At 41.2% G+C, this 22,095-nt stretch overlaps 2 protein-coding genes across 3 annotated transcripts in view; one reads left to right on the top strand and one right to left on the bottom strand.

The window, feature by feature from the left end:
* Window positions 1–470: 470 nt before the first annotated feature.
* LOC118287144 (integrin alpha-M) lies at window positions 471–14,099 on the top strand. Of its 2 annotated transcripts, XM_035611989.2 has the most exons (30): window positions 471–656; window positions 2,075–2,177; window positions 2,301–2,404; window positions 2,545–2,615; window positions 2,776–2,890; window positions 3,932–4,059; window positions 4,189–4,334; window positions 5,708–5,858; window positions 6,231–6,381; window positions 6,661–6,734; window positions 7,930–8,050; window positions 8,291–8,427; window positions 8,527–8,673; window positions 8,761–8,973; window positions 9,090–9,223; window positions 9,534–9,676; window positions 9,784–9,938; window positions 10,066–10,191; window positions 10,341–10,414; window positions 10,956–11,097; window positions 11,214–11,312; window positions 11,408–11,487; window positions 11,571–11,657; window positions 11,753–11,822; window positions 11,950–12,048; window positions 12,163–12,246; window positions 12,341–12,451; window positions 12,626–12,739; window positions 12,822–12,932; window positions 13,183–14,099. In XM_035611989.2, the coding sequence occupies exons 1-30, from the start codon at window positions 620–622 to the stop codon at window positions 13,285–13,287; spliced, it is 3,432 nt and encodes a 1,143-aa protein (XP_035467882.1). In that variant the 5' UTR covers window positions 471–619; the 3' UTR covers window positions 13,288–14,099. The 2 variants fall into 2 exon arrangements, with proteins under 2 accessions (XP_035467882.1, XP_035467884.1); XM_035611991.2 differs by lacking the exons at window positions 471–656; window positions 2,075–2,177; window positions 2,545–2,615.
* The window catches only part of LOC118287143, a 26,713-nt gene continuing 18,570 nt past the window's right edge, over window positions 13,953–22,095 (bottom strand). Inside the window, 22 exon segments of the mRNA XM_035611988.2 lie at window positions 13,953–14,568; window positions 14,701–14,798; window positions 14,964–15,229; window positions 15,336–15,507; window positions 15,917–16,202; window positions 16,291–16,436; window positions 16,532–16,800; window positions 16,909–17,071; window positions 17,257–17,605; window positions 17,694–17,839; window positions 17,935–18,203; window positions 18,312–18,474; window positions 18,660–19,008; window positions 19,097–19,242; window positions 19,338–19,606; window positions 19,715–19,877; window positions 20,063–20,436; window positions 20,438–20,645; window positions 20,741–21,009; window positions 21,118–21,280; window positions 21,464–21,812; window positions 21,901–22,046. Of these exon segments, the coding sequence (XP_035467881.2) occupies window positions 14,311–14,568; window positions 14,701–14,798; window positions 14,964–15,229; window positions 15,336–15,507; window positions 15,917–16,202; window positions 16,291–16,436; window positions 16,532–16,800; window positions 16,909–17,071; window positions 17,257–17,605; window positions 17,694–17,839; window positions 17,935–18,203; window positions 18,312–18,474; window positions 18,660–19,008; window positions 19,097–19,242; window positions 19,338–19,606; window positions 19,715–19,877; window positions 20,063–20,436; window positions 20,438–20,645; window positions 20,741–21,009; window positions 21,118–21,280; window positions 21,464–21,812; window positions 21,901–22,046 (5,021 nt within the window). The 3' untranslated portion in view covers window positions 13,953–14,310.

The raw sequence follows: 22,095 nt of genomic DNA, 5'->3' as shown, positions 1-22,095 counted from the left end.
TAAAGCTTACAACTCAATTCTGAATAAATCACATTCCTGTTGTGGATACTATGTTATTTTTAAAATGATTTTAAACATGTTATGGTCTGAATAAAAATACCTCCCATCAGTATCAACATCCACTTGCTTTTTTTTCTCAACAAAGAATTCAAGTTCCAGACCCTCCATCAACAGCTGTAGTTAGAGTTAAGGTTTTATGTTCATATTAATTATTTTTAATCATTATTCATCAGCCTTACAGCAAATATTAGTATTAGCATCCACTTCATCATTCTTGGAAGTATGAAATGGTCATTCTTAAATGAATTCCTTTTTTTTTAAAGTGTTAGACATATAGGTATTTGAAAGAGTGTTGAATTCCAATTAAACACTGACTGTACTTCCTGAAGGGGACAGCAATGTCGCTAGCCCTCATAAAACAGAAAGAGTCAATATTTTAACCCCACCTACACACAAGTTCCTCTATCTCAGTGCCTTGGAACTGAACCGTCATCTAATGATTTCTGCATTTTGCTTTCAACATCTCCCCCTTTGCAAGTGGTAGAAATAGTTGTAGTTTTCACATATATTCAATGTGAGCTCAGAGAATATACGTCAGCATATTCAACAGAATACCACGATGGACTGGATGATAACTGCCTCTGTATTATTGTCAGGTAAGACAAGTGTAAAATGTTCCCTTTCACTATCTCTCTATAGACATTTGTCACAGCTGTAAAAAATAATATCCTGTCTTTTAATTTGATGACATGTTATTATATTTGCAACAATGTTAGCAGTAAGTTCCTGTCATGTTTCTAATTCATTATTTGCATTATTTAAAAAAAAACCCACCAGAGCTAAGAGATTAATAAGAATAATGACAATGTCTAGAACACTGCCTCAACATTGAGGAGAGTTCAACTACCAGTGTGAGAAAAATGATACAGACCTATGACCGCATAGTTAAACTCATCATGTTGATTTAATGGCATGTATCACTGAAATCAAATGAAATTTTGCTCAAAGTTGCTCCATCATGGATTAATGGCGCTTCATACCAAACAGATCACACCAGCAAGAGTCTGGCAAACGATGACTGCCTAAATTATTATCAGCCCATTCATTAATATCTGCTCATCCTGTACAAGGAGGGAGACTGGAGGCTTTGCTCACACTTGACAAGTGCTAATCTTTAGATGCAGACATCCTGAGTTAATGTTATGTCTGAGTTTGAATTGACCATAGAGAAGCAGCATAAGACGCTGATTAGGTGTTGAAAGTTAACATGACAAAACTTATGAAACCATGAGAGAAATATTCTACTTATATATCTAGTGACTTAAAGTACAACCAAGACTATATCAAAACACGCACGCACACACACGCACACGCACACACACACACACACGCACACAAAGCAAGAAGTACTGGTGAAATTAAAAAGCAGAACCTACAATCGTTACTTTAACAGCCTAATTTATGCATTTATTCTCCGGTGAAGAAGCTTTGACAACACAACTTCCACATTATATAATTTCAAAAATGTCAAATATACCAAAAATAATTAATATCCAACAGATGAATGTGGTTCAACATTGTCTGTTTGCAAAATCTCCTGCAAAGTTGATGCCCATGAGAAAATATTTTGTCAGTTTGTATCATGTTGACCATTTTTGGAAAATCCAAAAATAGAATAAAAAGGGGAAGGCTTTCTAAGTGCAACACAATTAACGAATGTCAGAAAATTCCACGTTTTGAAGGAAGCCCAAAATGTTTGAATTCAGTATCTTTCCTTTCAAATTAGTCTCAGTGTTTAGGTATAAAAACAGCCTTTCTGCTTTTAAAGTTTGGAGGAAAAAGGGTCTGACTTTGGTGCTCCCTAGTGGTATTATCAAAACAAGACAATGCAGTAGACCTCAATCCCCACCACTCTACTCTACATAAATAGACTGAAAGCCACACATGGAGTCTGTAGATTATCCTTCCGAACAAGAACTGTGGTGAGAATAATTTTGAAGTTGCTATAACACTTAACTATTGTACAAAAAGGGGCCTTTAAATCAGATTTCATTTTTCCCTCTGCATTTCTCAGTGTTAAAAACAGCGCTCTGTTTCAATATCGACCCTGTGGCTTGGAAGTCCTGGAGCAACGATGCTGCAGGGTTTGGCTACCAGGTGGTGCAAAGACCGTCCGAGTAAGTCAGATCCATGTCTCAAGGCTGTGGCGACATAAACATACAGCATTTCTTGATAGAAAAAAAAAATAGCTACACTGTGCTCACAATAATAACTCTATAACATATTTTTTATTTCCTCAGCGTGCTTGTCAGTGCTCCCCTTGCACAATATTCACAAAATAGAAGGGGGGAAATATACAAATGCTCTGGTACCATAAAATCCTGCCAAAAAATGCAAATTCAAGGTAGGCAACGATTAATTTCTCATTGATATGAGAGAAAGTACTAAAACTAACATGGTAAAGGGTATTTTGCCACCAAGCATTCTCATTACTTGATTTTCATATAAGCGTTTTAACATAAGTGTTGAATGTTTTCAATTCAGTGCCAGAGTTTGCAGTCAACATGTCCCTTGGTCTGACAATGACGAGTGACCCTGTCACACAAAGCACTATGGTGTGTTGAAATCATTGTAAAGATCAGTCAAAATTCCAATTAAACGTCTTAAACTATGTCTTTCTCATCATCATGCAGCCTTAAAATGTAAATGTTTGAGGGACAACTAAACAATCGACGTTCTCTCCATTAATCAGGATGTGATCTCATCTCTTTACAGGCTTGTGGACCGACCATCCCAAAGGATTGCAAAAGTATCACCATGTACAACGGTGCATGCTTTCAGACAAGCCGCTCTGATATTTTTCAATCCGTTGTGCCTTTGGCTCCCCAAGGTAAATACAGCATGTTGAGTTTTTTTGTGGAAATGTACACCTTTGTAGCACATTGTCTCGCAAGTTTAGTTCACCTGTAGTTTTGAAGCACGTCTCCACAGTATGTTGCTTGTCACTTTCTCAAAGGTAGCAGGTCTGTCAGAGCGTAGTCACAGACTAGACAGACCATTGTTGTCATTTGCAAAGGCAGCGGTTATGAAGGTGGTATTGTACATGCACAGCAAGGAAGAAAAATATCAGCTAAATGTCTAGAATAATACAGTAATCACAGCTCTTTCTTAAGTCAGTTATTGAGACAATGAATCATTTTTATCTACACCCGAGTCTTTGGTTTGAATTCAAGCAAGACCTCTAGACGCATGTCTAGATGTGTAGGCGGCTGTGGCTCAGGACGTAGAGCCGTTTGTTCGATCCCAACTCTCGCCAGTACACATGCCGTTGTGTCCTTGGGCAAGACACTTAACCCTAACTTGCCTCTGACGGCTCTTCCGACAGTGCATGAATGAGTATGAATGTGACAGAAAAATGCGTGGTAAATAGCAGCGCTGTATGAATGTGTGTGAATGGGTGAATGTGACTTTCCTGTAAAGCGCTTTGAGTGGTCTATATGACTAGAAAAGCGCTATATAAATGCAGTCCATTTACAGTCCATTAGAAGGAAGATAAATGAATATGAAACAAAAATATCTTCATTTGCTTCCTATCCCTAACCTAACCCACACACATCTTGTGCTTCTCTGGTCGAATTTGTGTATTGAACGGAAATAAAATTCAATCATGTCCAGCAATACAAAATAACACATTTATAGTAATTAAAACACACAAGTATTGAATTTAAACACGATTAAAAGATATTACAGATGTATTCACCAAGAGAATGCAGATATGATGAAAGGCTTCACTGGCACATTAAAAGGGAAGTTAATACAGGTACAGTCCATTTATTAGAGTCCATTAATTTGGCAGCCTACTGTATATATGTTTTGATATGGTATGCTATTTTTTTCTCCAAATTGAATGTATTACCCATGTCTTTGACAGAGTGCAGAACCGAAGCAGATATTGCTTTTCTCTTGGATGGTTCAGGTAGCGTGATCAAAAGAGATTTTACAATAATGAAGAACTTTGTGAAAAAAATGGTCCGCCCATTTGTGGGAAAAGATACACAGGTAAAAGGTGTTCACACTGTCACTCAATCTATTGCACAGACCCAGAGAAATCGTTTTTGGTGCAATTTACCATTGCACCCAAAGTGTTAAATATTTTTGTTATCATGTTTTTTCTCCACTTTTTTGCAGTTTGCTGTTGTCCAGTTCTCTCGGCTCACCAAAGTCCACTATTACTTTAATAACTTTTTCTCATCTGGACGATGGGAGTCAAACATTGATGGGATAATTCAAGAAGAAGAAACAACTTACACAGCTTCAGCCATCGAATATGTGGTGTAGGTGCTGATATGATAATTATGTAGGAAATAACCTACATTCTGAATTCCTGTCTGGACTGGAGAAAATTCTGTCTTTCAAAGCTGATAATGTAACATTGTTTTTAATTTTGAAACAAATACACTAGATTTTTTCAACTAATTTGACCCAGTGGTTGATAGCAGCATGTCAACTCGTTTTAGAGATGAGACAATCCCAAATGGGGCTAGACATAAAAACTATTTTTGGTTTTCATTCACGTTAACTTCCCGAGCCCGATCCTGTCGTATGCGACAGAAAATGCGTCATGTTATAAAAGTCCTCATAACATTTGATCAGTTCATGCAACTTACAGTTTGTTTTGGTGGGAAGTTAACACTTGGTCCGCTCCAGGCAGGGCATTCCGTGCGCTCGTGGCCCTTTCAGAAGATTTGTAGTGGGGCCTGGAACTTCAGTGTCTTTTCGGAGACTTTATTCAACACGTCCCTGATGATCAATCCAACATTGAGGGATATTTATGATCATTTTTATCACGTTTTTCAAGACGTAAAAGGGTACTGTTTTTGTTAGCGGACTTCTAGCCGTCGATTTTGGATCTTTGACCAATCAGAGGTTTTGTTACAGATTTGTACCAATCAGACGCTGTGTTGTCGACTGTTGGAAAAAACAAAGATTTTACACTGAAAACAGGAACTCTCACTCCTCCGGTTTACTCCTACTACTACCACTGACACTCCTCTGTGTTACTGCAGACAGGAATTGCTTTGCAGAGTGGCACAACTGACTTTTTGGGTTGAAAAATCAAAAGACTTATTTGTAGAAAAATGTACATATCTTTTGATTTGCATTGGTAAGAATTTTTTTGAATTGTTTTCAAAGAACAGCTTTCAAGAGGGAAAAATCTTAATCATTGTTGTTTGGTGTGTCATTATAATGAATGTCTGTGAGATTCAATTTCCGTTTTGTGTATTTTTCTTTTGTCTTTATGGTCGTATAACTCTTAAAAATTCTTTTGATATCACTGAAGCATACATATTCTGTTAGCCTTGGTCGTCCTGAAAAAAAAAGATTTATATAACTTGACTGTACATTACACGGTTGAGGTTTGACAAGCATTATTACATGAGGTGATGTGGCAGACCAAAAATAAATGGCTTAACAGACAGAGCTACATGGGGAAAATTATTTCACGTGCATTACTGAGACAATGCACATATTTTGAAACGCAACAAACTGCAGATATCCAGCAAAGCAACAAAGCAGTTGACAAAATGTTGGTGGAAAATTCTACATATTATACAACCTACACTGGCATGTTATTGACCAAACAACGCAAAACAAAACTTCACAACCGAAAGTGTATTGAAATAATGTGTTTTTCTTCTTTTAACAGCCAAAACGTTTTCACATCAGCACGAGGTTCCAGACCAAATGTAAAGAAGATCTTGATAGTCATCACTGATGGAATATCTCATGACCGCAATCGATTGCCAAATGCAGCAGACTTAGCAAAACGTAAACAAATTGTTCGATTTGCTATTGGGGTGAGTTGTTCGGTTAATTCAAATGTTTAAGGGAATTTTAGAAAACAGATATCATTTGTGTTTTATTATACATTAAACCGAGACGTACAGTTCACATTGCAGTGACTACCACTATTATATTTCTGTGAGTTTTGAGAATGCAGTGTAACATGAATTTTAATTATACTTTCTTGTCTAACTGAGTCCAGTTTACAAACTTAAAGAGATGTTACCTCGGATTTAGTTCCTGTTTGGTTAGCTTGTCTGTTAGATTGACCTAAGACTCAATCAATTTGAGAGTAATTAACAGTCATCAGCTGTGTATTAACAAGTAAATATATCAACTCTGTTGAACAGTACAATAAATCAAATATGTTTTTTTAATATCTCTAGGTGGGAAATGCGTTCCATAATTATGATGCAAAACAGGAACTGAATCAAATTGCTTCTTCTCCCTCGGAAAAACATGTGTTTCAAGTGGAGAGCTTTAACGCCCTTGAAGCAATAAGGAAGAATTTGGAGGAAAAAATCTTTTCTATTGAAGGTACACATGTAAACTTACCATAACAGCTTAAGATCAGACTGACACTTTCATTTCATTACATTCTCATTTCACGGTGAACATCCAGTTCTCACAGGTTAAATGAAAAATACGCAGAAAGATTTCATAAGCTGGAAATAAGAATTGTCAATTACAATTCAGAGAGGCAATGAAATGTATAGAGTGTTTCAGTTTACGCATGAGCATGTTGCTTTATTAAGCCTGTCTCTTCAGCCTAGTATCACCCCGAATTAAGTAAAGTACTAATTTCTTTTGTTACAGGATCGCAATCCAGTGGAGATTCTCTGAAAATGGAAATGGCTCAACAGGGATTCAGTGCTGCTTATGTGCATGGGGTAATAAAAAACATTACATCAACATACAGTAGCCTGAGATAGACACCATAACTGTATATAAAAATGGATGTATTCAATGCAAATCACCTCATGAATACTGAGCCATATAATAATGACCCTGGCATCCAATTGTTCTTTCGTTCGTTGGTGCATTGAGTATTTATGGTTAAAATGGGCGTGTACAGGGCGGGATATGAGGCTGATTCACGTACACACACTTGTAGGTGATCTGCGATTTATAAAGGGAGAATTGCGCACAGGTGTGTGTACACACGGTTTTATAAGTCTGAATATTTTTCGCCGTACGCCATTTTCGGCTTTTGGGCGTACGTACACTTTTAGTAAGGATCCTATGCACAGTTTTATAAATGAGACCCCAGGTCTGGAAAGTGAGGCCAATGTGGAAGTTCTCCCAAATGACCAGTAGAGGGTGACTTGCAAAGAGACGTCTGTTTCTATAGAAGTCTATGAGAAAATGATTCTACTTCTCATTCGATTTATAAGATCAGTAAACATTTGTGAACACGGCTCTCCAGAAAAAAAACAAAGGGTGTGTTCATGGTGGGTTGATACTTGACAGACACTTACTCACTCATGTCACTATTACCCCTTTCCCACCAAAGTAGTTCAGGGGCCAGTTCAGAGCCAGGGCCTAATCTCGATCCAATTCTTTGTGTTCCGACAGGTATTGGCCAGAAAAAAACTGGTCCCCGATTGGCGACAACATTTTGCTGGTCTAGACTAGAAGAAAGAACTGCTGTTATTGTGATTCGTATTGTATCGTTGTCACCATTTAAAAAAAACAACCAGTGCGCTCGCAATCGGCATCCATAGCAATCTCGATGAGCAGTACAAATGCTTTGAACCTGTCGTGTTTGAATGCCAATGTAGGTTTGCAGGACGCTGTGGTCCACCATTGTTAATGTTGTGCTTGAAGTCGATGCTGGGAAATCACAGACATATACAGTGACATATACAGTGATTTAAATGACGTGGCTCTGTGGTGGCTTTAGCCTGTGGAAAAGCAAACTGGTTCTTTAAAGGTTTGCAAGTAGATTCAACTCCGAACCAGCCATAGGTTCACTTTGGTATGAAACAGACAGCTAGGACCAGAAGACACAATTTGACTCTTTAAGTAGTAAGTCGTTTGTTCTGTGTCAAAAACATTTGATTTATGTTTCTGTCTGAATTGCAGGGAATTCAGATGGGCATTGTTGGTGCCAACCAATGGAAAGGAGGCTTCACGAAATATACATTAGCAGACCGGATGTTGAGTTCATATGAGCCTGAATTTATGGAGCAAGACAGTTATCTGGGTAAGAATATTAAAGTAATAACAAACTAAGGCATACACATTTGATTTGTACATAAAATATACATGCATACTGTAATCCCGCCTCCCACGTTTTGGACGCACATTGAGCAAATGTTACAGATTGTAAGAACAAAGATTATTAAAGATAATTAAAGATTATTCCTGCATTACAAAAATCTGAAAAAACATATAGAATTTGTCCACGTTGGCTTGCTAAATTGCTATGACTCTCAAATTTCAGGCTACTCCATGGCAGTTGCTACAACCCCACAAGGCACCTTGACAATTGTTGGTGCTCCAAGATACAAACACATAGGAGCTGTGTTGACAGTACGGGCAGACCGCATCCACAAAATTATTGATCCCTTCCTATGGCACGTGCGTGTTTACTGTTCCGATATATGAGTAAAATATATTTTTAAAATCTTGTTTTCCTCCTTTTTGAAATAGTTTTTTGTGATAATTTGTCTATTACAGTTTCAGACTGGCGAATATTTTGGGGCAGAGGTTTGTGCCATGGATGTGAATGGCGACAGCTACACTGACCTAATCCTCATATCTGCCCCCATGTACAAGGAGACTGATAGCGAGGGAAGAGTTTACGTTTGCAGTTTAACTCGTTTGGTAAGAGACAGTTTCATCTAGTGCCATGAATTGATCCATTCTTTTCCCATGCAAACATTGACTCTCCTCCGCTAATATTTTAACCAGAATGTCGAGTGTCACTTGGATTCGCCATTGGTACTGAGAGGGGATGCGTCTGACAACGGAAGGTTTGGCTCCTCTCTTGCTGTGCTGCCTGATCTTAACACCGACAGACTCAGGGAAGTGGCAGTTGGAGCGCCTTTGGAGAATGACGGTCAGGGCTGCATCTACATATTCCACGGCGAAGGAGGAGGAAGAATCAGTGCTTCTTACTCCCAGGTGAGAAAGAGAGAGAGAAAGAACCAGCCAAAAATATTTAAGACCTTCAGTACGTGAGGCCTTTCTTGCTGTATTTGAAATATACACTTTTCAATTTGTTGAACTAAAATACACAGAGAATTGCTGGTGCTGAGGTCCAGTCAGGACTGAAGTTGTTTGGTGTGTCGATCAGTCAGTTGTCTTTTGACCACAGTGGAGACAATCTGCCTGACTTAGCAGTGGGTTCAAACGGCACAGTTGTCTTACTCAGGTTCGTACAAGTTTATTATACTGTCTTTTGTTCATTTTTTAACTCAATGTAATCACGCACACCATAAGGTTTATAACTGTGACGTTCAAAACCTTCTGGGGAAAATGAAAAAGATGTATTAAAGTGAGGAAAAAAAAAAAAGATATAGCGTATTAGAAGTTATGTCTTTTTTGCTTTACAAAAAACAGCAATGGATTGGGTTTGACTAGGCATTTTAAATGAGATGTTGTCAGGTTGGTATTCTGTTAGAATTATCAATCACAAAGCCAAAGGTTGCCTTCATGTATTTTCCTGCTCTCTCCATTTTCAGATCAAAGCCTATAGTAATGGTAGACGCTACAGTGTCGTTCAGCCCAAACCAGATCCCTACTCAAAACATAGTCTGCTCAGTCCCACTGGAGAACATGGCTGAAATCTGCTTTACCATGAAAGCACCTTCTTCAGTACACACAGGTTACTCATTTATCTCCCTTCTCCTGAACCATAGAGCCACTGTCCAAAATGTGTGTGTGTGTGTGTGTGTGCATGAATGATATGTGGATTAAACTAATTCCTTGCAGCTCAAGCGAGGATCGATTACACTTTAATACTGGATGCCACCCGCAAGGTCCCAAACAACAGAGCTTACATCAGTGACAAACAACGGGAGACAACCGGGTCAATTGATATTCAGTTAGGACGGCAACAATGTCGCAAAGTGAAATTCTCTATTGAGGTGAGTTGTCAGGAAATGTTTTACAACAGAATAAAGAATCACATTTTCAAAAAGACACTGAATCCAATCCAACCCTCACAACCGCAACAAAAAGTAATTCATTATTATTCTGCTCTTCTTCTTGAAGGCCTGTCCGGAGGATGCTCTCAATGCACTTAACAACGAGCTCAGATTTGCCTTTGACGGAAAACCTTCTAAGAAAAATCTTAAACCAAGTCTCGCCCAGCAGGCTAAGACAACAACTTTCCATGCTGTAAGTGTACATTAAAAGACGCCTTTGTTGTTCTTGGTCAGTTTAACTGAACAAAAAGATCTGGTCTGTATGACGTTAAATGAACATTGATTTGTTAGCTCATTGCCGCTTCTGAACAAACACGTTTTCCTACATGCTCTCTTCCACAGTTAGGGTTTGAGATCAACTGTGGAACTGACAACAAATGTGTAGACAACCTAAAAGTGGATTTCAATTTCAGCCGGTGAGATACAAACGTGAACACACACAAACAAACACACGTATATTGCTGTACTTAAGTGCAGCCCAAGTGGCAACCCACAGTGACTAACCCACTGGTTTGTGTCCGTCAGTTTTGAAGCCTTGAATATAGCACTGTGGCCAGAGCCATCTTGGTTTGTTGAAACCAGAAGTATTTGCAGAAGTACCAGTAGTAACCATCGATATACATACATACAGTAACCAATTGATATACATAACCTCCTCAGAAAAACTTTTACTGATGTTATAAATAACATTATGAATAACCTCAGCTATTTAGTGAGTAGTAGATTCATCTTCTTATAGACTTCTATAGGAACTGACTGGAACCAGTGGAGTCGCCCTCTGCAGGCCATTCCAGAGAATACAGCCTTCAGGCACTTACGCATTGGCTTCACTTTCCGGACCCAGTGACCACGTTCGCGTCACATACAGTCCATGGTGCAGCCTCACAGAGCAGCAGGCACAGCTGGAGACGCTTACATTTGCTTTCCTCTATACCTTTCTTTTTCCTCATCTGTCAGATCCTCGGAAGTTCAAGTTGGCATTGATGAATTGCTGAATGTCACCGTGTCCGTGCAGAACAGCGAGGAAAACTCCTACAACAGCCAAGTGATACTCACATACCCGGCCGGGCTCTCCTACAGGAAGTTCACGAGTCTGCAGGTAAGGCGGCAGCATCTAGTCTGTTGCAAAGCAAATCTGCTCCGCTCCTCTCTCAGGTCATACAGCACTTATGCCGAATGTGCACTTTTATTCCATGTATTTGTTTTTCAATAAAGGGAAGAATTGAGTGCAGCTCCTTGGACAGTGAAGATGGATTATTACGGGGAAAGACACTCTGTGCTATTAACAAGCCTATTTTCAAGAGCAACATGGAGGTTTGTGTTTTTTAGGACATTTTCTTAACGTGTGGTGTTGGACAGTCGGACAAAATGCAGACACAACCTGTCCTCTCTCATCCATTCCATTGCAGGCTTTCTTCATTGTCTCCTATGGGATCGATACCAACAGACATTTTGAGAGGACAATTTCCGTCACTGCAAATGCTACCAGGTACGACATACACCACGCAAGTCTGTATAGTGTTCAATAGTCATATTATTATTTGCGCAGTTCATCTCACTTCTCTCTTTTAGTGGGAATCAGGATCACTCCTCTTCAAGTGAATTTTACAAAAGGAAATTGATTGATGTGAAGTACAGCATTTTCATCACAATTGAAAGGTTTGTTGTCTGTTTGTTCTGTGTGAGACAAAGGAAGAACGATATAATTTTAAAGTTGACACTGTATTACCCTAATATTTAAATATGTATTTTAGTTCCCTCAGCTACAGCAATTTCACTTTTGGAAAGAACAACTTGCAGAAACCATACCAACAATCAATTGTGGTAAAATATCTCCTAATATGATCATATAAAAAACATAGTTAATTGTTCATCGCCTTGATTCAGACTTGACTTTGATGCTTACTTATCCTACACAGTACCTTCTTTTTCTTTTCTCCTCTTCTGTTAGGTTACAAATGATATTAGAGCCCTGAATTTCTCTGTGGTGATCAAGGTGCCAGTAAAGCTCGGTGACAAAGACATCTGGGCGGATTTGAGCAGTTTGCAGGTGACGTTACTGATCCAAGAAATGTTGACGATTTCACGCAACTACAGCCTCAAGGTTGGGAGGGGCACCACAGCTGGTCCTCTGTTAATCTGACACAAATTGGTTCCATTTCAGATTCCAAACTGCCAACAACTAGACACAGATGAAAGGGTTAATGTCACGGATTTTGTTTCTCTGATACAGAAAAATAAAGTAGTGGTGAGTATACCATGGGGGATTTAACCTTATTATTTGGAAATGGGCACTGCATTACAGCTTCCTCTGCTTTCTGCCGTCTCTTGATCCCCCGCAGGACTGCAATGTAGCCAGTTGCAGAGTGTTCAAGTGCAGTAGGTTCATGGGAAGACTGGAGAGTAAAACGTACAAAATCTCTGCCAACCTTAGTTCAGGGTGGATAGAGCAAGTAAGTCATGTGCATGTGTAATATTGTGAGTTTGCATTTTATTCACATTTTAGAAAGTTGATTACAATGGTCCTGAATATAAAGTGGTAACAAATCTGTTTGTGAAATATTGAGTAGTGATCATCACCAAAGACCATGTCAGGCTCATTATACGCCACTTTCTTCCTCAAACAGATTGGACTTCCCTCCGCCAAATTCCTGTTGACCAGCTCGGCCAGTCTGGAGTACGACACCAACCAGTACATCTTCTTTTCAGCAGGGTCCAATAACAAGCCTCCTATTCGCATGGTGATTACACATTCAAATATGTTATATTTATTTTTTAAATGAGCTGGAATTTGACCCGCATGTCGCCTGTACCACCGCTCAGATTGAAACAGTGATAGAAGTGTATCCAGAACCAGACTTCACAAAAGAGATCGTCGGAGGATCACTGGGAGGGTTGGCTCTACTGGCTCTACTCACTGCTGGCCTGTATAAGGTGAGACACTGTGCATACGCTGTTCTAGTTAATCATACAGCTTCAAGGAGACAATGGAGCCAATATAATGTGTGGTATTTGGTGCCCCACTGCCAGTCAAAATAGATAAAGTCAGGGTCTTTTCATTCTCACGTACTGTATTCAGCAGTTATTCTCTCACCGGGTTCAGTTCTTTTCCTTTAAGTGTGATGCAGTTATGAAGCCTGATTGCAGTGTTTTTTATGTAACTTTCTTTGTTTTCTACTCTCAGGCTGGATTTTTCAAGAGTAAATACAACGAAATGATTAATGAAGCAGGAGGAGGAGCAGATCCAGGCGCTGATGGAGATGCAGCCACACCAGAACAACTAACATGAAATCAGTACAACATGATCAGCTAGGTTCTGCATTTCATCACATCATGTGAAATTAAACTGATGAAATACAATGTGCTTAAGAGCAGTTTATTTGATAACATAAATGATAGTATTTGATGCCACTTTTATTAACTTGAATTGCTTTTTTTAAAGGAATAAATGTCCTGGTCCACTAGGACCAAGACTCTTTTGTGAACCTTATAGTGTGTTATTTCAGTGATTGTCCTTCCTTGTGTGTCTCTGTTTATGTAAAGTTACTTTCTTGTGATCCCTTGTGTTTTGTTCATCCTGAGTTTTGTATTTCCTGTTTTATTCTGTAATTCATTTCCTGTGCTCCTGTGTCTGGTTTTCTGTTACTTCACGTTTCTTGCGTATCCCTGTGATCGTCTGCACCCGTTCCCAATGTATCTCACCTGTGTATCATTCATTACCTGTTCCCTCTTGTGTATATAGTCTTTGTGCCTTCCTTTGTTCTTGTTGGATCTTTCTCTTTATCCCTGTGTATCCCTGTGTAGCCATGCCATGTCATATTTCACCTCAGTGCTTGTTGTCCACGTTCCTTTGTTATGGATTTTGTTTATTTTACTGTTGCTTTTTATCAAATCCCTTTTCCTCCAAGCCTGCACATTGGGTCCTGCTTAAACCCATTGTAACAATAAATGGGGGGAAAAAAGGCCATTTGATCTAAGTATTGAGAATTCATGCAAGAGATATTTGTTTTATGCTTCATCAATATTCATTTTAATACTCAATGTGACATTTATAACATGTAAAGTATGACAGAACAGAGAATAAATACTACAAACACTTTCCTTCCTTCATCTGGATTAAGTCAAACACATTCTGAAAGATATTTCCCTGTACACTTTGTCCTATTACAATGAAATACCTTCTGTTGTTAGATAAATCTAAATTCATTTGGAAATGTCTCCTGATGCATTCCCTTTTGGTTGACCTGAGCATCACATATGCATTTACAGTACTGAACTATCACAGCCATCCCCAACAGCAAACCTAGCATCATTACAACAGGAACATGGAGGTAAAGAGGACAGCAAAGGTGAAGAATAAGGAAACTGCATTTCCTGGTGCATTTCCTGTTGCAGATACTGGAGGCGAGGGCATGTCGCCAACTGTCTCCTTTAAAAATGACCCGAATCTTGAAGTTTTGGCAAAGGCCTGAATATCTGCCCGGATAGATTTATTCCCACTCATTGTGACGACGGCCACCTGGAACCACGAAGAGTCCGACTTGCACAAAAGAGGTCCGCCCTGATCCGCCTGTGAAAAGAAAAAGATGATTCATCAACAGTGAGGTCCATGCAACTTGTAATTTGAAAACCTCCGCCCTGATGAAAATGCAAACAGACTTTTAAAATCAATGGTGGTGGAGAAATATTTTCATTTAATTACCTTTTGAAGGTCCATGCCATGAGTGCAAATGTTCTCCGTATCAAAAATGTTCCCACAATTAACCACCTCAGTTTCAAGGTCTCGAAGACCTGAGCCAGCTGTATCAGCAACAAAACAAAACAAAAATCCCATTGACTCACATAAATTCAGTTTTTATGAATCATCGGTCTATGCGTTACAAATGATGAAGCAAGAACCATGTCAGGTAGCAACTAATAATATAAACAAATTGCAATAAATAAAAAAGTTTGAAGAACCCATACCTCTGCTCTTACTCCCCTGGCCCCAGCCTGCCACCCAGCATTGACTACCAATGGGGAAGGATCTGTCATTGTTACTGTCCACACACACAGGCTGGATATAATCTTTGAAGCTGACTGGTTTAGCCAGCTGCAGCACGGCAATATTGGAGCCTGTCATTTTGCTCAATGTAATTTTCACAACACCCAGCGACATCTCAAACTCTTCAGAACTGTCCACAAGTTTGTGGCCCAGAAACACACGCCACTCAAGGACATTTGGATTGGGCCTGTGAGGAGGAAAAAAGCCATCCTTAGAAAGGCATCTCCAATGGCTAAAAGTTGTAAATGATTGTGAATTGTGAAGTAACTAATATGAATGACTTTTATACTTACGTGGAGAAGCACTGGCTGGCAGTGAGGACAAAGTCATCAGCAATGAGGGTTCCTACACAAGTGTAAACCCCATTTTTATGAAGACTCACTATCCAGGGCCATGTTCCTCCATGTACAAGACCACTGTCACCAACAGCACGACTGTTCATGGAAGCTTTACCACACACTGGTCCTTCGGGGGAATATGTTATTATTGAAGAGTCAAAAGGAATTGCACATAGCACATATAGGAGAAACAAAATAGTTGAGAAATGTAAAAATTTGACCTATGTTAGGTTGGGCATTAAGCTTTTATTTAGTTTCATGTTTTCTTATGCTGACTGGTAGTGGGCGGGGCCTGTATATTAATAGCGCCCCCAGTTGTGATAAAGGTTTTCTGGAAAACAGTGTGAGTGTGTGTGGTTCTAGCAAGAATCACATTTGATAGCGAGACCCTGAATATTGGAGCAACGACTGTTTCACTATGAAGAGTGAAAGCCTGCTACCTTCAAAAGTTTTATTTTGTTCCGTTCCAACCACCACTACCCAAAAACAAGGGAATTGTCGACTGACACTTAAAAGATATTAAGCAATACACTCACTTGCAGGACCGATAACAGTACTTGGCCTTGTCGTTGATGATGTTGTTGGGGAAGGTGGGAGACCAAGACAGGTGTAGCTGCTGTCAGCATCCGGCCCACTGGAGGTGAACTGGACAAAGCCTGGCCTATCAGAGCGGATGAAGGAGTTGATCCAGGACTGGTAACGGGACACTCTGGAGTAGACTCCTGGCAGATTGGGCCGAGCACAACCAAAACCAAAACTGACTACTCCAGACTGGACCCAGACAGAGCCCTGTTTGCTCACCATTGGACCTCCTGAGTCACCCTGAGGACATGGAGACGACACGACTGAGAATTTCACAGAGTCCTAAACACATTGACCAACAAGGGACAAATGAAAGGCAGCAGTTTACCTGACATGAGTCTTTGCCTCCTGCTAGAACACCAGCACAGATCATGTTGTCCGTGACTGTACCGACTCCATTTAGACAGTTACACTGTCGGTTTCCCAGAACTGGAACCTCCACTTCTTGTAGAGTTTCAGGTAACGGTAATGACTCTAAGAGACCAACAAGAAGAGACACAATTCATACATCAACCTACAGTTTATATAACACTCAGACAACACTGTTTGTCAGCAACAAGCAGACTCACCTCCCTCCTTGACTGCGCCCCATCCAGTGACCCAGCAATCTGTACCGTTGTTGAACACACTGCCACTGGCTGCCAGACACACAGGTCTGATGTAGTCTGTGAATTTGACTGGTGAGGAGAGTCTGAGCAGAGCAATGTCGTTGTTGTTGGTGTCACTGTCATAGTTTGGATGCAAAATGATTCTGGCAACAGTTGTGGACACTTCATTTGGGTTTGTGCCCTGCAGGTTCTGACGGCCGAGAGAAACCTGCCATCCAGACGTACTCGTACTGAAATGATAAAAATATTTTCAGATTAGATTTGAGAAGAAAAACAGGGCATTAACCACAGACTGAGACAAATTGAAATGTATCATCTTCAATATACGAGTTACCCACCTGAAGAAGCAGTGAGCAGCTGACATCACCCACTCTCGGTTGATGAGGGAACCGCCACAAACATGGCCGCCAAACCTCTGCAGACTAACCTGCCAAGGCCAACTTCCAGGTGGAGCATCTTCACCTCCAACTATCCTGGTGTTCAGGGGAGTGATGCCACACACTGCAAACAACAAGGAAAACAAATGAGAGCTCAATTTAACTACACTGACCGCATCAGAGGTGGAAGAATTTCAAAGTTTGAAAGTTCTTTTGTTTTCAATAAGTTGGCTTATTTTTCATTATAAATATTGATGATAAATTCATTGATACTTAAATTCAATTTATTGTTGTGTTCAGGATTCTTACATTCAGCACTTGTCATGGTAGAGGATGGACTTGTGGTTTCAGAAACTGGTTCAGTGGTTGTAGCCTCTGGTCCTTCAGTACTAGTACCAGCACCCGAAGTGGTAGTAAGAAGAAGAGGTGGGAGACCAGGACAGGTGTAGCTGCTGTCAGCATCCGGCCCACTGGAGGTGAACTGGACAAAGCCTGGCCTATCAGAGCGGATGAAGGAGTTGATCCAGGACTGGTAACGGGACACTCTGGAGTAGACTCCTGGCAGATTGGGCCGAGCACAACCAAAACCAAAACTGACTACTCCAGACTGGACCCAGACAGAGCCCTGTTTGCTCACCATTGGACCTCCTGAGTCACCCTGAGGACATGGAGACGACACGACTGAGAATTTCACAGAGTCCTAAACACATTGACCAACAAGGGACAAATGAAAGGCAGCAGTTTACCTGACATGAGTCTTTCCCTCCTGCTAGAACACCAGCACATATCATGTTGTCCGTGACTGTACCGACTCCATTTAGACAGTTACACTGTCGGTTTCCCAGAACTGGAACCTCCACTTCTTGTAGAGTTTCAGGTAACGGTAATGACTCTAAGAGACCAACAAGAAGAGACACAATTCATACATCAACCTACAGTTTATATAACACTCAGACAACACTGTTTGTCAGCAACAAGCAGACTCACCTCCCTCCTTGACTGCGCCCCATCCAGTGACCCAGCAATCTGTACCGTTGTTGAACACACTGCCACTGGCTGCCAGACACACAGGTCTGATGTAGTCTGTGAATTTGACTGGTGAGGAGAGTCTGAGCAGAGCAATGTCGTTGTTGTTGGTGTCACTGTCATAGTTTGGATGCAAAATGATTCTGGCAACAGTTGTGGACACTTCATTTGGGTTTGTGCCCTGCAGGTTCTGACGGCCGAGAGAAACCTGCCATCCAGACGTACTCGTACTGAAAGGATAAAAATATTTTCAGATTAGATTTGAGAAGAAAAACATGGCATAAACCACAGACTGAGACAAATTGAAATGTATCATCTTCAATATACGAGTTACCCACCTGAAGAAGCAGTGAGCAGCTGACATCACCCACTCTCGGTTGATGAGGGAACCGCCACAAACATGGCCGCCAAACCTCTGCAGACTAACCTGCCAAGGCCAACTTCCAGGTGGAGCATCTTCACCTCCAACTATCCTGGTGTTCAGGGGAGTGATGCCACACACTGCAAACAACAAGGAAAACAAATGAGAGCTCAATTTAACTACACTGACCGCATCAGAGGTGGAAGAAATTCAAAGTTTGAAAGTTCTTTTGTTTTACAAAAGTTGGCTCATTTTTCATTATAAATATTGATGATAAATTCATTGATACTTAAATTCAATTTATTGTTGTGTTCAGGATTCTTACATTCAGCACTTGTCATGGTAGAGGATGGACTTGTGGTTTCAGAAACTGGTTCAGTGGTTGTAGCCTCTGGTCCTTCAGTACTAGTACCAGCACCCGAAGTGGTAGTAAGAAGAAGAGGTGGGAGACCAGGACAGGTGTAGCTGCTGTCAGCATCCGGCCCACTGGAGGTGAACTGGACAAAGCCTGGCCTATCAGAGCGGATGAAGGAGTTGATCCAGGACTGGTAACGGGACACTCTGGAGTAGACTCCTGGCAGATTGGGCCGAGCACAACCAAAACCAAAACTGACTACTCCAGACTGGACCCAGACAGAGCCCTGTTTGCTCACCATTGGACCTCCTGAGTCACCCTGAGGACATGGAGACGACACGACTGAGAATTTCACAGAGTCCTAAACACATTGACCAACAAGGGACAAATGAAAGGCAGCAGTTTACCTGACATGAGTCTTTCCCTCCTGCTAGAACACCAGCACATATCATGTTGTCCGTGACTGTACCGACTCCATTTAGACAGTTACACTGTCGGTTTCCCAGAACTGGAACCTCCACTTCTTGTAGAGTTTCAGGTAACGGTAATGACTCTAAGAGACCAACAAGAAGAGACACAATTCATACATCAACCTACAGTTTATATAACACTCAGACAACACTGTTTGTCAGCAACAAGCAGACTCACCTCCCTCCTTGACTGCGCCCCATCCAGTGACCCAGCAATCTGTACCGTTGTTGAACACACTGCCACTGGCTGCCAGACACACAGGTCTGATGTAGTCTGTGAATTTGACTGGTGAGGAGAGTCTGAGCAGAGCAATGTCGTTGTTGTTGGTGTCACTGTCATAGTTTGGATGCAAAATGATTCTGGCAACAGTTGTGGACACTTCATTTGGGTTTGTGCCCTGCAGGTTCTGACGGCCGAGAGAAACCTGCCATCCAGACGTACTCGTACTGAAAGGATAAAAATATTTTCAGATTAGATTTGAGAAGAAAAATAGGGCATTAACTACAGACTGAGACAAATTGAAATGTATCATCTTCAATATACGAATTACCCACCTGAAGAAGCAGTGAGCAGCTGACATCACCCACTCTCGATTGATGAGGGAACCGCCACAAACATGGCCGCCAAACCTCTGCAGACTAACCTGCCAAGGCCAACTTCCAGGTGGAGCATCTTCACCTCCAACTATCCTGGTGTTCAGGGGAGTGATGCCACACACTGCAAACAACAAGGAAAACAAATGAGAGCTCAATTTAACTACACTGACCGCATCAGAGGTGGAAGAATTTCAAAGTTTGAAAGTTCTTTTGTTTTCAATAAGTTGGCTTATTTTTCATTATAAATATTGATGATAGATTCATTGATACTTAAATTCAATATATTGTTGTGTTCAGGGTTCTTACATTCAGCACTTGTCATGGTAGATGATGGACTTGTGGTTTCAGAAACTGGTTCAGTGGTTGTAGCCTCTGGTCCATCAGTACAAGTACCAGCACCCGAAGTGGTAGTAATAAGAAGAGGTGGGAGACCAGGACAGGTGTAGCTGCTGTCAGCATCCGGCCCACTGGAGGTGAACTGGACAAAGCCTGGCCTATCAGAGCGGATGAAGGAGTTGATCCAGGACTGGTAACGGGACACTCTGGAGTAGACTCCTGGCAGATTGGGCCGAGCACAACCAAAACCAAAACTGACTACTCCAGACTGGACCCAGACAGAGCCCTGTTTGCTCACCATTGGACCTCCTGAGTCACCCTGAGGACATGGAGACGACACGACTGAGAATTTCACAGAGTCCTAAACACATTGACCAACAAGGGACAAATGAAAGGCAGCAGTTTACCTGACATGAGTCTTTCCCTCCTGCTAGAACACCAGCACATATCATGTTGTCCGTGACTGTACCGACTCCATTTAGACAGTTACACTGTCGGTTTCCCAGAACTGGAACCTCCACTTCTTGTAGAGTTTCAGGTAACGGTAATGACTCTAAGAGACCAACAAGAAGAGACACAATTCATACATCAACCTACAGTTTATATAACACTCAGACAACACTGTTTGTCAGCAACAAGCAGACTCACCTCCCTCCTTGACTGCGCCCCATCCAGTGACCCAGCAATCTGTACCGTTGTTGAACACACTGCCACTGGCTGCCAGACACACAGGTCTGATGTAGTCTGTGAATTTGACTGGTGAGGAGAGTCTGAGCAGAGCAATGTCGTTGTTGTTGGTGTCACTGTCATAGTTTGGATGCAAAATGATTCTGGCAACAGTTGTGGACACTTCATTTGGGTTTGTGCCCTGCAGGTTCTGACGGCCGAGAGAAACCTGCCATCCAGACGTACTCGTACTGAAAGGATAAAAATATTTTCAGATTAGATTTGAGAAGAAAAACATGGCATAAACCACAGACTGAGACAAATTGAAATGTATCATCTTCAATATACGAGTTACCCACCTGAAGAAGCAGTGAGCAGCTGACATCACCCACTCTCGGTTGATGAGGGAACCGCCACAAACATGGCCGCCAAACCTCTGCAGACTAACCTGCCAAGGCCAACTTCCAGGTGGAGCATCTTCACCTCCAACTATCCTGGTGTTCAGGGGAGTGATGCCACACACTGCAAACAACAAGGAAAACAAATGAGAGCTCAATTTAACTACACTAACCTTATCCGAGGTGGAAGATATTCAGTTTGAAAGTTCTTTTGTTTTACAAAAGTTGGCTCATTTTTCATTATAAATATTGATGATAAATTCATTGATACTTAAATTCAATTTATTGTTGTGTTCAGGATTCTTACATTCAGCACTTGTCATGGTAGAGGATGGACTTGTGGTTTCAGAAACTGGTTCAGTGGTTGTAGCCTCTGGTCCTTCAGTACTAGTACCAGCACCCGAAGTGGTAGTAAGAAGAAGAGGTGGGAGACCAGGACAGGTGTAGCTGCTGTCAGCATCCGGCCCACTGGAGGTGAACTGGACAAAGCCTGGCCTATCAGAGCGGATGAAGGAGTTGATCCAGGACTGGTAACGGGACACTCTGGAGTAGACTCCTGGCAGATTGGGCCGAGCACAACCAAAACCAAAACTGACTACTCCAGACTGGACCCAGACAGAGCCCTGTTTGCTCACCATTGGACCTCCTGAGTCACCCTGAGGACATGGAGACGACACGACTGAGAATTTCACAGAGTCCTAAACACATTGACCAACAAGGGACAAATGAAAGGCAGCAGTTTACCTGACATGAGTCTTTCCCTCCTGCTAGAACACCAGCACATATCATGTTGTCCGTGACTGTACCGACTCCATTTAGACAGTTACACTGTCGGTTTCCCAGAACTGGAACCTCCACTTCTTGTAGAGTTTCAGGTAACGGTAATGACTCTAAGAGACCAACAAGAAGAGACACAATTCATACATCAACCTACAGTTT

This window comes from Scophthalmus maximus, chromosome 16, assembly GCF_022379125.1.
Source record: "Scophthalmus maximus strain ysfricsl-2021 chromosome 16, ASM2237912v1, whole genome shotgun sequence".
Taxonomy (NCBI): Eukaryota; Metazoa; Chordata; class Actinopteri; order Pleuronectiformes; family Scophthalmidae; genus Scophthalmus; species Scophthalmus maximus.
The sequence above is the reverse complement of the archived record's forward strand: the minus strand, read 5'-3'. Positions and strand labels throughout refer to the sequence as shown.

Excerpts from the sequence above, each read along its gene's own strand:
- LOC118287144 (XM_035611989.2), top strand. The coding sequence starts at position 620 with ATGGACTGGATGATAACTGCCTCTGTATTATTGTCAG. Across the intron at positions 4,335-5,707 it reads TCAGCCATCGAATATGTGGT|CCAAAACGTTTTCACATCAG; the intron begins GTAGGTGCTGAT and ends TTCTTTTAACAG. Across the intron at positions 8,051-8,290 it reads GGAGCAAGACAGTTATCTGG|GCTACTCCATGGCAGTTGCT; the intron begins GTAAGAATATTA and ends CTCAAATTTCAG.